This window comes from Syngnathus floridae, chromosome 3 (assembly GCF_059516105.1).
Source record: "Syngnathus floridae isolate MCC-2025c chromosome 3, RoL_Sflo_1.0, whole genome shotgun sequence".
In the NCBI taxonomy this organism is placed as follows: Eukaryota; Metazoa; Chordata; class Actinopteri; order Syngnathiformes; family Syngnathidae; genus Syngnathus; species Syngnathus floridae.
The window spans coordinates 11,109,741-11,126,045 of record NC_142415.1 but is presented as its reverse complement, the minus strand read 5'-3'; the positions used below and the strand labels follow the sequence as shown (position 1 = coordinate 11,126,045).

At 39.9% G+C, this 16,305-nt stretch overlaps 2 protein-coding genes across 5 annotated transcripts in view; one reads left to right on the top strand and one right to left on the bottom strand.

Annotated features, from left to right (window-relative positions):
* plekha7b (pleckstrin homology domain containing A7b) overlaps window positions 1–7,754 on the bottom strand; it is a 52,718-nt gene extending 44,964 nt beyond the window's left edge. Inside the window, exons 1-3 of one of the 4 annotated variants that reach the window (XM_088371294.1) lie at window positions 7,353–7,754; window positions 7,173–7,249; window positions 7,023–7,080 (exon numbers count right to left, since the gene is read on the bottom strand). In XM_088371294.1, coding sequence (XP_088227420.1) covers window positions 7,023–7,080; window positions 7,173–7,249; window positions 7,353–7,435 — 218 coding nt within the window. In that variant the 5' untranslated portion in view covers window positions 7,436–7,754. The remainder of the gene's footprint in view (window positions 1–7,022; window positions 7,081–7,172; window positions 7,250–7,352) is intronic. The other 3 variants (XM_088371295.1, XM_088371300.1, XM_088371305.1) reach the window with 3 other exon arrangements.
* A 4,798-nt stretch (window positions 7,755–12,552) lies between these two features.
* mibp2 (muscle-specific beta 1 integrin binding protein 2) lies at window positions 12,553–14,991 on the top strand. Its single transcript, XM_088371872.1, has 8 exons — window positions 12,553–12,818; window positions 13,312–13,402; window positions 13,579–13,624; window positions 13,741–13,924; window positions 14,010–14,081; window positions 14,339–14,445; window positions 14,546–14,636; window positions 14,722–14,991. The coding sequence occupies exons 1-7, from the start codon at window positions 12,793–12,795 to the stop codon at window positions 14,629–14,631; spliced, it is 612 nt and encodes a 203-aa protein (XP_088227998.1). The 5' UTR covers window positions 12,553–12,792; the 3' UTR covers window positions 14,632–14,636; window positions 14,722–14,991.
* The last annotated feature ends 1,314 nt before the right edge of the window (window positions 14,992–16,305 follow it).

The window sequence follows — 16,305 nt, the reverse complement described above, 5'->3', positions numbered from 1 at the left end:
TATGTGCAACTAGCTTTTCTAAGCTGGGTGATTGGAATAGATAGAATGCTGTGTTTGCAACAGGAGGGACCTTCATTAAATGGGGATTAAGATTGGTGCCAACAGGGATGCTTGAGAGAGAAAATAAAATATTGATAGAGCAATCGCATTTGATGAGGTCGAGACGGAAGCAATTGGTAGCTTTTCTCGTGGTGAACAAACGCTTCCTTCTGCACTGCCACACACCAGTACTGCTGTATTATATTCAATCAAAAAAAAGAGATCACATAATCGATGCCTGACTGCTTCAGAGTCAACTGATCTAGGTCTACTTGGACCTTCTGTTGATTATCTTTGCTTCGGTTACGCCTCTCCATCGCAGAGGTTCCGTTCCAGACCATCTTCGCAATAACAATAACACAATATCCCGTTTAACTACTCTATAGCGCATTTTTTTAGCATTCACAGAACTTGATTTTTAATAACTCTACATTATCAATAGACCTGAAATGGTAATCATTTATACTTCCTCAGAAATGTGACAGAAGTTTGGTCTGAGTGCTGGAGATAATGCCATATGACAGGCTTCAATCGTACGGCGACTCATTGCCTTCAAGGTGTGATTTTCCAATGTCACCTCAATCGGCCGTTCACATAATGATGACAATGATGTATGCTACCGCTGCTTCATTCACACGCTGACGACAAATTGAACAACTGAGGGTTGACTCCCTTCCTCAAGGATACTTCCTTGGGGCTGCAGAGAGAAAAAAAACACCCTTGTAATCAAATTCTAGTCAGGCAGCACACTACCGTATTCCATTATGGGCCAAATAATGAATTATGTTTTTATTATCAATCTGAGCGACCTCAATATATGCTTTGTCCGACTTATCTTCCATTTGATCATATGTGAAAGACAATCGAATAGAGCAGCCTATTTTAGAAGCACTGTAATTTAAATCTACTGATGGAGGCTGAGCTTAAGAAGTGGCACAAATAGCATTGAATGGAAACCGCACAAATATACTGAAGCTGTGCCAAACTTGTGGCATCATATTTAGAAAGACCTGAGTCAGCAAATGCTGTCAAAGGTGCAATATTAATGTATTGAGCAAAGGCTATGTCAATCCTTATGTTGTCCTTAGTATATGCAATTGTCTTGCAACCAGTATCAGCCAAAGTCCACTGAGATAGGCTCACCCATTATCCTAATGAGGACAAGCACAATAGAAAATGTGTTATTAAATTTGTTATAATTTGTTTGATGGATGGATATCTAACTGTGGGTGGAGTATTCTTTCTTTTGGTATTTTTCTAGAATAGAATAGCACAAGCCGTTACGCGCCGTTGTGGGAGGGAGCACAGCCGACAACCAGCCAATCAATGTGTCTCCCTTCATTCTCTTTAAATTCAATGCGGCGAGAGCTACATGGCATGGAGATTGACGCCAGAAAAGTACATTTAAAAGAAGCTGCAAGATCTCCAATCATGCAATTCATGTGTGACAAATGTAGAATATTCTTTAAACATTTACTGTTTGTCATCATTAACCTATCAAATCGAACATGATTTAAGTGGAACGTAGTAAAAAAAATGTACCGTTTCCCTTTTGAACTTTAATTGGCTAAGTGCAGCAGTTTAAAACATACAACACTCTTAATCAAGTGACACAGATGTCTAATTAGCTAAGATACACATGGGACGAATGAAGAAACTTGGCATCATTCACATCTACAATTAATCAAAGTAACTATCTGAGCTAAACTCTAAAAACACTTTATTCTCTTGCCACGAGTGGTCACGTCAACAGAAATTGTCTCTCAAAAGAGTTAGGAGTTAAGGTCAAACTCAGTTTACACTCACCAATCCCCAAAGGAGCGATTCATAAGTGTCCTATAAAAATAAGGACAACGAGATCCGGTTTTCACACCGACTCAGTCCAATCAACAGCAAAGGTTTTAATGTGATCTTTGATACAATCAAATTTGTATTTTGCTTGGTAGATGAGGCATATGTCAACACAATTTTTAGACTCATACTACGACCTTTACATACAATATGACTGGATGATAATGTGACCATAGCTAACTTTGGTCCATCGTGCATTAGAGGCACTATTTTGTCAAATATTTGGAGTGTATCTGCTGTAACAAAAAACATTTTAATTTCCTTAGCTGTGCCCTTGACTTTGCAGTTATTTGCGTTCCTGCCGTATCCCCTAGACACAACCTTTGAATGGTGGCTAAAAGAATGAGTGTGCTGGTCAACGGTGTGTTGAAGGAGTTCATGGGCTCGCGGGATTCTCTTTGTGTAGGCTCCCACTTTTGCTCATCATGCTTGGCGGACTGTAATGCATTGTCACGTGTGAAATGTACTAGTACATACACTTAATCAATATCTTGAAATATCCATCCATCCAATTTCAGTACCGTTTTTCCCTATCCCAGAAATCATCGGGCAGTAGGCTGGGGACAACCTGAACTAGTTGCTTCTTGAAATACTGGGGTAAAATTATATACAACGTTCAAATTGCTCTTTTGTGCATATTTAGGAATACAACAAAGCCAGGGAAATGTTATTACAATAGCAAAATGCCTCCCTAGATTTTAACAACGTCACAAGGATACTTAAAAAAAAAAAGCATATAAAGTTTCATTTGGTCTGTTATAGCCCAGTGTGATTTCTTTCTTTTGCCTGTTATCTAACATTAATTTGAAAATGACTCCAAATAGAAGTATATCGAGGCTTTTAAAGGGCTTTATGGCTGCTGGAAAACTGTTTCAATTTGAAAAGAAACACTGGTGCTCAAGGAAGTCCAAGTGTCTTCCGTGTTTCAGTAATGTAGTCATGACTGTACAGCCAACTTGACTGAAGTTTTTGCCATGGCTACAGCTCACTATGACGACAGCTAAGTAGTCATTGGAGTCTGGCTCTCGTCACATCGAAAAGTGGACTCACCAGCTATGTTTGTGATAGTATTATTCTATAAGCGGTGAGGAAGATGAATGGATGAATAAATGGACAATAAAGGAAGCATTATTCAGCTTTATCTAATATTCACACATTGCAATCAGCAATATAAAATTTTGAATCAGGCCGTACAGAAAAACTGGTAAACAGAAGAGAGGAGCGTGTGTATGGAGGTGGAAGGCAGAGAGCTAATTAACTCTTTGTTTTTTGTTTTTTTTAAGGGGGGTGGCCATAGCTAACTGTTAATTAATTTAATAAATGGGTTGTTGAAGCACCCGGCCTTGAAAGATAAGTCTTTTGATTCTTACTTTGCAATCCGAACTCTTCACGATATAGATGAAAAAACATTATGTATCAGATATCTGCCAATGAGACTGAAGCGCAAACTAACAGATCAGCTCTACATCGTCCATTCGAGCCTGACGTCATTGTACTATGTTGGTCTGTGATGTTCAGAATATTAACATCTGGATCGGCCCGACAAACGCAAATAATCACAGCGTGACATAAATAAATTGATGCAGTAAACCACTGCCGTGTAACTCCAGCCTGAGAAAGAAACTTTCACAAAACAATCTGCGCAATATGTGGCTAACTAAATTGATCGGCTTGACCTTTAGGCTACCATGAGTTATTACTCCATGCCATCTTTTTGCAGGGCAGAAAAAAGAACAAACACATCTGTATGCTGCACACAATAAATGTCATCACAACAACATATACTACTGTTATCAAACAATTCCGCACTTCCATAATCTTGTAATGTGTATCGTAAACTATATCAGCAGAGGACAAACATCTTATCAGGCAGGGACAACCAGACAAACTGCAGTCAAGTTTATATAAAACTGTTTAGGTCATGACAAGATTAAGGGTGATGCAAAAAAATAACCTTGAACAAGTCATTTAAATACCCACTGCCTTATAAAGCCTGTCAGACTAGAAAATAACCTGGCTTGCACATCCAATTATTTATAGATGGCAGTGACAGAGCGCTATCTGCAGCTGACTGTCAAGACTTTTACTTTTTCATGTGTTTGTCACCTGAGAATGTAGCAATAAACACATAAAAATTAAATTTACCCAGAAGCAGAGATGGGAAGTATCAAAGTAGTAATAGTCTGTTACTGTACTCAAGTTGATTTGATTTGTATTTGTGCATTTTTACATTGACTCACCACTTTTGAACACAAATATCTGTAGTTTCTACTTTTTACTAAGTCAAAATATTTTTTTCAGACTATTGATGACATCACGACATAAAAAATACGCTAATGCGTAATATGTAAAGAAAAAGGGAAAGGCAACTGTTTTTAGATCTTGATTGATTGAGCGAACGGCATCCCCAGGTACGGTTATCCTGGTGCATTATAAGAAAGAGAAAAACAGGGACAAACATGAACCAGGAAGTATTAACGTCAATGACGTAAATGGTCAGTTAAAAAAAAAAAAAAAAAAAAATCAACAGGAAAGAAAGACCGTTTCCTCCAGTAAAAAGAAAAAGAATACAGGGTCTGGAAGCCTGTTTCCTCCAGTATAAATTTAAAATTATAGGGGCTGGGAGACTTCCATAAGTATTGTATTATAATGGACAGTCAAGTCTAATTTGTATTTTTGCACTTAAGAAAATGTCTTTTTTTGCTTTTAATTAAAGTCAAATCAGTGTTTCTACATTTTTTGTTGTGTTTTTTTTTTTTCTCAGTACCGTACCACTATGCCCAGATGTGATTGTACTGCAGTATAGTCTGCCTGCAGCAAAGCTTTATTTAAAAAAAAATGTCTCAGTACCTGTAACACCTCTGCCTAGATGCGATTCTACTGCAGTCGAGTCTGCCTGCAGCATAGCTGGTAGCATAGAATCTCTCTTCCCCAGAGCAGTGAGCTTTCTGCTGCCACTGCAGACACAGTGGTTATTTCTCCAGAATGAGCACGATTTCACCAAGACGCAGTGCATGTGAGGGTAGGGTTGGACATTGGATGCAGTGATAATTATTCCTGGGGTTCAGGCAAAAGCTCAGTCAATAACGATGTGGCCTAGAGACCTAAAGGTTATTTATTGTGTGTTCAAGAAGTGATACAGACCTAATAGCACTATATCATAATTCAGCAGATTTGGTAAGGGAGATATTGTTCATGAGGGTAGCATTGCAAAAGATGTTCTGGGCCTGATAGTGATAAAAGTGTTATTTTGTGCTTGTTTTGTTAAAGAGGAGATCAACCCAAAAGATTTCTTTTCAATGATACATTGTATGTGCCCCCATTAGTCTAAACACGGCATTTTAATTAAAAGTGAGTTTGTGAAATTTTAGCGACGCAATAATATTCACCCGCTTTTATGCATTGTCAATTTGATGACATCACAGTGCCAGCTTGCAAACAGGTCAGCTTGCAAACATCACATGACCAAAACTCGAAAACAGTTGCACCATGATTGGTTGAGATTGAGACTTGACAACTGTGATGTCATTTTCAGTCTACAGCAAGTGGCAATATGGTCGCCCCTGAGCTGGATGAAAACTTAGTACAAAAGAATGTGTGGACATTTTACCAAACCAATTTCATGTCTTTCCAATTTCTATCAATATTTTTATACAATACCGTGTTTTTTTGTTCCATTACCTGACAAAAAAAATGTGATGGCTGTTTGACAAGATGGAACTGATTAATCGTGCTATGTTATATGATAAATTACACAAGTATGCCACCGCATTACATGATGTGGACTACGCATAACATAAAAATAGAATAGTTGGACAAATTGATTCCACTTCTTGATGGACATATTGATTGTTCTTCATGATGAGCACACTGATCTTTTGCTGTCATCGTTTCACTCATGGAAAAGGGTTTCTCCCACATGGACACAATAAACTTCAAATTAGTGACATAAAAGTGATTGATGGTGGTGGCAAAAGGCAAACGACCAAAGGCTTGCAATATTACACAATGTTAGGCCTACCGCACGCTGAGGCCACACGGCCAAAACGGACTGAATTGTAGCGCAGCGTGCGGGTCATAAGTGACAATCATCACTCAGTGGATCGGGTGATCAATCATTGCCAACAACCTCTCAAAGTAGTCACACTGACTCATTTATTGTCACCCATTGCCTCTCTTAGTGGCTATGAAATTTAAAAGAATATATAGAATAATATGAAATATGTGCTTTGGTGAAATAAAAAGGGAAAAATTCCAACCTGCTGTTTTCTTGAATGAATGACTATTCATGCATGTGATATACAACCAAATATACAGCACTGTATCATTTACTTTCAAAAGTTATAAAGGATGCATGTCACTGTGCTACTGGTGATTTTGACAGCAGTCAACACTTCGATTGAAAAAAGGCCAAAACAAATCACACCATAGTTTGTGACTTTGGGAAAATCTGTCCTCCCCACTTCAATAATGCAATCATGTTATACATCTCTGTCAGCACAAGGTCACACCTCTCCTCCAGCAATCTTTATAGTCTCTCTCTCTCTCTCTCTCTCTCTCTCTCTCTCTCTCTCTCTCTCTCTCTCTCTCTCTCTCTCTCTCTCTCTCTCTCTCTCTCTCTCTCTCTCTCTCTCTCTCTCTCTCTCTCTCTCTCTCTCTCTCTCTCTCTCTCTCTCTCTCTCTCTCTCTCTCTCTCTCTCTCTCTCTCTCTCTCTCTCTCTCTCTCTCTCTCTCTCTCTCTCAAACACGCACGCGCGTACACATGCATGCACGGGCGCACACACACACACACACACGTACACGCAAAACCTCCACACCTACCTAATGGAGAGAGTAGAGGTCCTGCATGGAGCATGTGAGGAGAATTTTAATTTCCTTCTTCCTGCTCTGCTTAGGCTGCTACTTTTAGTCACACCGCAAGCAGTAATTATTTGTCACCAACCCAGTGGCACTCCTTAGTGTCTTTTTGTTTCTCAACTCAAACTAGATTGCTCGACATGTTTGCAGCATCAGCAATTGAGGACGAAACTGGCATTCCAGACGTGCCTGAACTACACACGGTAAACACTTAGAATACAAACGGTATCGCATTTCAAACAGCCAAACAATGCAACGACCAGTCAGTCACTCACTTGATGAAGTAGCTGGCTCCTTCCTCCGTGAAGCCCTCTTCCCATCCTCTCGGCAAATCTGGAAAAGAAGCAAAACACCGAATCAAAATTACACAAGCCGTGCACCAAATCCCTGCAAGCAATCCGCGATTCGGACAATCTGCAGTGTACCTGAACGTATCATGTGTCCGGAATTAACAGGTTCGCCAGTACGCGGGTGAAGCCAAGTGGTACCGCGAGTTTTGTCGCTAGAAGAAAGACACCTGTTACTTATAGTGGACGGTGTTAGAACAAACCTCGCGGTGTGCATCCCAACAAGTGACGATCGGTAACTACTGAAAAGTAGCTCACTTGATAAAAAACACGCGGCCATCCCTACAAACTCCGTAGGACCAGTGGTCCGGTAGGGTGTCCCGTCCGAGCGGTGCCGCCATGATTGCACCTCTCCGGCTCGACTCCCCCTCCCCCTTGTCGTCCCTTTCTTTCTCTCCCCTTCGTCCCCTTCGCGCTCCGCCGACTTGTCTACGGAGCGCAAGTAATCCCACAGCTAAAGCCGCATACTTTTAAAGGGGCCGAGAAACGAAGGCGCCTCGACTGCGCTCTGCAGATGCAGCGATTGCTGCATGTTATGGAAAGGCGTTTGGACGTTGCTGCACTTTCAGAGCTTCCAGCACCAAGCACGCGTACCAGAGATGAGATGGGCGTGTGGAATCGTTGAGGCTTTCCTTTAAATTTTGCCGGAACCGATTTTGAGATATGTCACTTCAGTCAAAGTAACATGTTTGAAAGAGTGGAGTCAAAGCAACGCCCGATCACGTTCATCATTCGACAATAAAAATCAAAACCAATGTGATACCGATCCATGTGTTATTTACAGAAGTTTGTTTGTGTTAGTTTGAATGAGCGAAGTTGCCATAGTAAAGGAACTAAATGTTGCACCTTTACGAGTGTACAGTGATCCCTCGCTACTTCGCGTTTCGTTTATCGCAGCTTCCTGCACCGCGGATTTTTCTCCAAATTAAAAAAAAAAAACATTTAAAAGTCAAAATAAAACTTATAAATTGAGGAAACATGTGTCTAACCATTAGGACAATGTAGTATTGCTCCAAATTTTCGTTTACATTCCTTTAGAAGTCCGTTTGTGCGTGTTAGCACGATCGCAAACTAGCATCTTTCCGCTAACTCGTTAGCCTGCCCAGTACTTCTTGTTGGTGACCGTATTTCGTGGATTTCATCCGCGATAAACGAGGGATTACTGTACTTGTGAACAAAAACAAACAAGACAAATTGGTCCTGAAACATATTAGATTTGCACCATTTCTAGGATTTTAGAATCCTGACCAAAGGAATAGAATTGCATTTTAGAAGTTCTACCTTTGTTTGTTTGTTTGTTTGTTTGTTTGTTTGTTTGTTTGTTTGTTTGTTTGTTTGTTTGTTTGTTTGTTTTCTACAGGGTGACTCTAAAACACATGCACGCATACATCGACAGGAAGGGAATGAGTGTGTACAATTCAGTTAGTGAAGCTTTTGGCTGCATCATCTTCTTTGTAGTGTTGTTTGGAGGAGAGAGCCTTTCCTGACATGTGCTTACACTGCATTAAATAGTGTTATTTACCAGAGCTGCCCCTTCATTTCACTTTGGGCTTTGTGAGTGCACAGCGCAGCATCTCCTATATATCCTGACTGGTTCTGTTTACGGTATATCCTTTGTATAGAGAAATAGGATAAGGGGCATCTCAGTGCAGGAAGAAACGAGATAACTTCTACTGTAGGTTTCGGTCAGCAGTCACGGGATTCATAGGCTATTCATCCAAATATGAGTTACAAATGTACAGATAATGGCGGATTTTGCAACAGTCTAACATTCAATCAATGGCAGTTCTGTGCATAAGGTCAGTCATAATTGTGCAACATTAATAAAGATTATGTTTATTAATCAAATATGGCCTTTTTTGACCCTTCTTAACTAGACTCAGTGTTGTGCAACCATCTGATGTCGCAGCTCATCCGATTTCATATTCTTGACCTTGATGTGATTTATCAGCAGCAGTACTTGTGCACACATTAATGTACCCACACAAAAGAATACACGTTCTGTTTACAGTATATGTATGCATAGACAAGTGCACCTCTGCAGTATATAATCTCAGCTGGATTCCTGCCTCTGGGCTGCCAAGGGTTCAGCAAGGTGACTCAATGATATTGTCTTTTCCTCTGAGAGCCTTCCCATGCTGAGCGTGCTAAAAGTCATAAAAGGGAAACTAGATAATGACCTCCCTTTAAATGTAGAATATTCTTTCTTGTCAACCAAAAATTAAGAATTACTTTTCAATATATGCTGTCAGGAAAGTGTGTTTTCAATTACAGTGTGTTGTTAAATGGAAAACGCCCATGTGCAGCGCTTGCTGTCAATAGAGCCAAACGACAGACAGGTAGACAGACAGACGGACGGGCGGACAGACGGACGGACGGATGGACAGGTAGGTAGGTAGGTAGGTAGGTAGGTAGGTAGGTAGGTAGGTAGGTAGGTAGGTAGGTAGGTAGGTAGGTAGGTAGGTAGGTAGGTAGGTAGGTAGGTAGGTAGGTAGGTAGGTAGGTAGGTAGGTAGGTAGGTAGACAGACAGACAGACAGACAGACAGACAGACAGACAGACAGACAGACAGACAGACAGACAGACAGACAGATAGACAGATAGATAGATAGATAGATAGATAGATAGATAGATAGATAGATAGATAGATAGATAGATAGATAGATAGATAGATAGATAGATAGATAGATAGATAGATAGATAGATAGATAGATAGATAGATAGATAGATAGATAGATAGATAGATAGATAGATAGATAGATAGATAGATAGATAGATAGATAGATAGATAGATAGATAGATAGATAGATAGATAGATAGGATGTCTTAAAAAGGGTCTTTAAAAAAAGTAAGCTCAAACTGAAGCAAGGCCCCTCAAAGACAGCATTGATTTTCCGTCATGGAGTCAGCACTTTATCAGCAACCCACTAAATTACACTTGTCAAGTAGTGTGCAGTGCACATGCAGCAGGCACATCACCAAACACAGATACAGTATTCCAGAGACCCAACTATTTGTTTGCAAAAAATTAAAAAGCCCTTTTTCCATAAATCCCGTTAACCATACATGTCAACTGTTATTGACAGAAAGATATAATCGTTGCCTTTGAAAAATAATGGCTTATGTTTGTTTTTTAATGTGTGTCTGGCAAAAATGTTTTGGGGTGACGACACAGACTTGTTTGGTTTCCATGTGATCACAGGAGAGACACTACTTTGCTGTGTAAAACTTGATAACCAAAAATTGATGTTACTGAATGTCCACTTGGTGGCAGTCAAACCATTTAGAAAAAGAGTTCATGGAAATGTCCTTTATTCTTCACTGTACAAGCCAAGTCACAATGTTACTAAGCATCTAAAGAAAAAAATCTAATCCTCTCAATCTCAAACCACATGAGATGGTCAAATGGCCTCTTTTTGACTGTATACTTACAGTAGTTCTTCTGAGAATGGTCAAAGTACAGTAGTGTGACGCTATACAATAGATGGTTCCAGATTAGATGTTATCAGTGTATCTGTGTGTGATTGATCTACTTACTTCATCCATATGCCAATGGGTATGACTTCTTAGAATTCAAATGCATGCTGCTCTGCTTTGAGAGCATGATGCATTCAAATATAATGCACACTTACACAATACTTATTAACACATGAAACATCAAAACTACATGCATTTTAGTTGTGCCGAATATAGTTTTGTGAAATACAATTAAAATATAGAGACTGAGATATGACTATTTGATGCAAAAACTGGATGTCTGGGGTGAAATGTCTCTACCAAGTAGCACAGAATGATAAGTGAACTCCATGTACAGTCTGTCAAGTAGGTTAATAGCGCCTGTAGTATCTCTCATGTATGTGGGACATGTGATGTAAGATGCAACACTTGAAATCATTTCACGGCACGGACGTTCAATATTTTTTTGCTCTGGCCTACATGTGACTACTGTATGAATGGTACGATAAATACGGAGGGGAATTGATTAAAATCTAGCAATTCCAATTTCAACATCTTTGACTTCCTGAATCCCATTCTAAGTGCATGAAAAATTACAAAAAGGATTTATTTTCTCAAATTCTTTAATATCCTTATGAATTTGTGCCGCGCCTCTTGCCATATAATAAGGACGCAAGTTTTCTCTGTCTCAAGATAAGGTTCTACGAACCACTATTTTTCAGTTTTCTAGAATTAGTGTATCTGCATTCCACAGGTTCATGTAAGGACAATATTTTGAATAAACTGAGAATATCTGCCAAATTATAGTCAGCTCTACAATGTACTGTTATCCTCAACTGCCACATTGAATGTAGGTAATAAAGTGTAAATATAATGAATTTATATAGCACTTTGAAGAAAAGCTGGAAATGGCTTCCTCTTTTGGTTGTAGTCTTCAAAATGTTAAAAAAGCATCAGATTGCATGTCATACCAATACTGTTTCTGAAATTAATTAGTTTCAACCAATTGAGTGTGCAGCACCAAAATAATGTTGGTATTTGAGGTGAGTGATCAAGTGTACAACCCCCCAAAAAGGCCATAATGAGTGGCACAAAATTGAGTGCCTATTGTTTAAAAATACCAAGGAAATCACATTGTACTTCACTTACTCTATAACTATACTGCACGACAAAGTAAAACCTTCAAATATTAAGTGTCCTAGATTTTTTTTTCATTTTTAAATTAGGCTAATATTTTAAGGAAAATAACAAAAAAACACAATCATGAGCTGTGCTATCATTTTCATACAACATAATGGAAAGCATTCTCTTTCAATAGAGTGACAGACATTTTTGCCAGTTACTGTAGTTACTACAGTGTAGTATATACAGCAGTACTTTTAGTTAGTGGTGCAAAACTTTTAGTACTACTTGTGACATTCTTGAGTCCTGAGTTTTTCACTAGTAGTTCTAAGGTTTCAACGAGTGCACAGTTCTGCCCCACCAAATATGTACAGTTGTCTTTCTGGTATGCATAATCTCATACAGCGTGTGTGTGTGTGTGGAAAGAAACAGTTGTTCTGCTAGTGTGCTGGATTGATTTACGAATGGGGACAAAAACTAACTAGTACGTGGACTTAAAGCTGGACGCCTCAAGCAGGACGTCAATAACATTAAGTAAATGCTTCCCATATTGAAGTTGCATGGTGAAATTAACCAGTATGGAGGCAACAAAGGTCAGAAATATAATAGACGCAATAGGTAACGAGTAGTTGTAATGCTTAAGCAATTCAAGTGATGAAAATAAGAGCCGTTATTTTTTTCAATTTCAAAGTAATAAACCCTTTTCTTTTTTTTTTCTAATTTCAAAGTTAGAAACCCATTGTGGTCGGAAATTTGCAGCTCCACGCGTGTGAATGAGGGCGGTGTTTTAGAGGGAGGGGTCTGTGGTTGGTAGAAGCTTCTGATTGGCCGAATTCCCTTTCGTCGCCCCAGAGCAAATGGTTAAATAGCCAATTGCCTGTCTCCGTGGAGTACGTGTTCAAGTGTCAAGTGGCTCACGGTCCTCTCTCGGTGGAAGACCGCGTCCGAGCAACACCTCGTTGACTTTACACACTCAAAAAATCAAGTACCATGGATGAGTCGAGTAGTTGACGTTTCCTGTAACCTTCTCTTTTTAAGCTTTCTTCCGTCCGATCACTTATCACCTGTCTATTGGCGTTTTTGACTTCGTGGCACCTTGTTCTCTACCACCAACGGAAATCATGAAGTACATCATTGGCATCGGCGGGTGAGTAAAGAAAATGAATGAAGCTGGGGGGCGGTTTGGTAAGCTAGCCGGGTTTAGCCGAGCTGCTAGGCCGGAAAAGGGGCCAAGACACGTGGGGGAGCGGTCGTGACATCTGCGCTCTTCTCGTGTCTTCTGGGTGTCGCTCAGCGCTGTATTGTGCTTGCATGATTGATAACATTTGTCGTTAGGTGTTTATCCGGAGTTAAAATGATGATCATGCGTGGAAATCAGCGTTGGTTATCCTTCCCATTGTCTAGCTGCTGCTCATGGTGCTCAGCATCAATAGATGATACATAATGTAAAGTTGCATGTTAAAATTGACTATACTGAATTGGAATTGTTTCTTATCAGTTGTGTATCTTTGAAACCAGAATAGCATGTTTATGATCTCTATGAATCATATGGTTCATAAACTGCCAACTTATTATAGTTCTGAAATATTAATTATTAAAATTTCATCTTTGGGTCATCATTAACTTTGTTTTTCATTTAGCGTAACAAATGGAGGGAAAACTACCCTCACCGACCGGCTGATCAAGAGCCTGCCCAACTGCTGTGTGGTACACCAGGATGACTTCTTCAAGGTGAGCTGAAACTTTTTTTTGTCTTTAAATGTCAGGTATAAAGATCAGGATTACCAGCACGGGTTGGTGGGCTATTACCAAAGTGTTACTAGATTTAAATCCAATCCTAAAGCCTTCCATTTAGCATATAGCACTAGTGTATGTACCTTGGTACATTTTATCAATGTATGTTTCAGCCCCAAGATCAGATTGAAGTTGAAGATGGCTTTAAACAGTATGATGGTAAGCTTGTGTTTGTAAGGATATGTGTCTTCTCATTTACAACATGCATGCTTTGTGGACTGTAGAAAAATCAGGTGTTCATCTCCCACCTTTCGACTTTTCCGATCCATTTCCAGTCATTACTGCTTTGGATATGGACGCCATGATGAGCACCATCTACGCATGGCTGGAGAACCCGGTGAAGTTTGAGAAGTCTCACGGTGTCAACAACGTCCTGGACACGGAGATTCTCCCCAAGTCCGACCAGAAAGAGGAAACTCGCATCCTCATTGTGGAGGGCTTCCTGCTTTACACTTACCAGTAAAGACACATTCCTCACTTACATTCCTGTCCTGTGACGTCTCTTGGCGGGTAAGAGAAAATCGCTGAATTTGCTCTTCTGCAGACCTTTGATCGACGTGCTGAACCAGAGGTTCTTTATTTCCATCCCCTATGAAGAATGCAAAAAGAGGAGGTGGTAAGTGTCCAATTAGTTAGTAGTACTATTAGTTATCAGGAACTAGTTTCAAAAGTAAGCCTCCAAAATGAAGACATAGTTTACATTGTAACCTTCAGCTCATTCAGGCATGTTGGCAACTATTCCCATTCACAAATGTTGAAATATAAATATATTTTACATACAGCAATCTTGGGAACTATTTGACAAACTCCCAAATTTCAAAGTAAAATGGCACAATTGAGACCAATTTTACACTTGCTGTTTGTCATTTACAGTTCAAGGAACTACACGGTGCCAGACCCCCCCGGCCTCTTTGACGGCCACGTCTGGCCCATGTACTTGAAACACAAGAACATCATGGAGAGAATGGGCGTTGATGTTTGTAAGTGTCCTTTGTCACCACCTACTAAATCAAAAATCCTTGTTTGGAAAAAAAAATAATAATAATAATACATCGGTGCTAATTTTCTTTGTCACTACAGTGCAGCTAGATGGAACCAAGTCAAAGGAACAACTGTTCAACTTTGTCTATGGAGACATCCTGAATAATATCCAACATTCTTTCTAACAAAGGTATCTTTCATTGTACAGTATAAAGACAATCTTTCCCCACGTAAATGTTTGTCTGGTAATAAACATTTATCATTCTGTATTTCAGGTCACTTGATCAGCTAAAAAGAAGCACGTATTCAGCCCAGCCTGCTTGAAGTCCGGCTCGCCTTAAGTTTCTTCCTGGCAGCTTATTTAGCTGACTGCTATTATCTTTAAACTAAAAAAAAAATACACCTTTAACTTTGTAACTGGCATTGAATGCTGGCATGATTTTTTTATCAAGCTTATTTATTGCTTTATACGGCCTGCACTACGCAGAGTGGATGGATATATTCAGAGGATGGATGCATACGTCAATAAATTATCCTCAATCCAACTTTGTGTTGTGATAACTGAAACGTATCGTGTCATGAGACATTTTCAAAATGGTACTCATCATGTACCACTCTGAGCATGTGATGCCCACTATCAGGGGCCATGCTGCTCTTGGTACAAGTGATAAGTGGAGTCACAAGTTTGAGCCCCCCATAGTCACCTCTAATTACAAGTGCGGGTCTTATCTATATTTAGACAGGTTTCAGTTTCTTCAGAGTAAAACGCCATTATGACACCAAACGCATGACGATGAGGTTGTCTGACATGGCAAGCCGAGAAGGTTGACGCGACCCTTGCTCATGCAAAAGCTGGTAAAATGTTTTCACAAATTGCTGTGCATGTTGTTTAACAAATCTAATGCAACTTGGCAATTATTTGCTGGACCTGAAAAATTGTCAAAATACTGCCCCAAAAAGATCCAGTGTGTTTTGGTTATCTTTATTGGTGTCAAAAGCTTTATGCTTAATAATTATAACCAGAAAGCTTTGGCAGGTGTAAATGAGGTGAAGCTGTTTTTGCAAAACATACCTACCTGCTCAGTGGCCTCGGGATCATTGGGGGAGACATCATCATTGATTCCATATCCACATAGATCAGAGTGCGTGCCAAGGTCCGTTATCTATATAGCAGGCAGGCCGTTTCGATTTGATAAATGCCCGCACAACAACTGCAGGGACAAGCTGCACAACCCTACGAGGTGCCTCAGAGGGAGTGATGTTTCTTTATATTTCTACTTTTTCCTTACATATGTTGCATAACACTTCTACTCACTGACATTAAAATCCACTACAGTATTTAAAAGCAAAATGCGCGAGCCTTGCTCATGCTAAAGCTGGTAAAATGTTTTCACAAATTGCTGTGCATGCTGTTTAACAGATCTAATGCAACTTGGCAATTATTTGCTGGACCTGAAAAATTGTCAAAATACTGCCCCAAAAAGATCCTGTGTGTTTTGGTTATCTTTATTGGTGTCAAAAGCTTTATGCTTAATAATTATAACCAGAAAGCTTTGGCAGGTGTAAATGAGGTGAAGCTGTTTTTGCAAAACATACCTACCTGCTCAGTGGCCTAGTAGTAGAGTGTCCGCCCTGAGACTGGAAGGTTGTGGGTTCAAACCCCGGCGGGGTCATACCAAAGACTATAAAAATGGGATCCATTGCCTCCCTGCTTGGCACTCAGCATTTAAGGGTCGGAACTGGGGGGTTAGATCACCAAATGATTCCCAAGCGCGGCACCGCTGCTGCTCACTGCTCCCCTCTCCCCCAGGGGATGGATCAAAATCACATGGGGATGGGTTTAATGCAGAGGACAAATT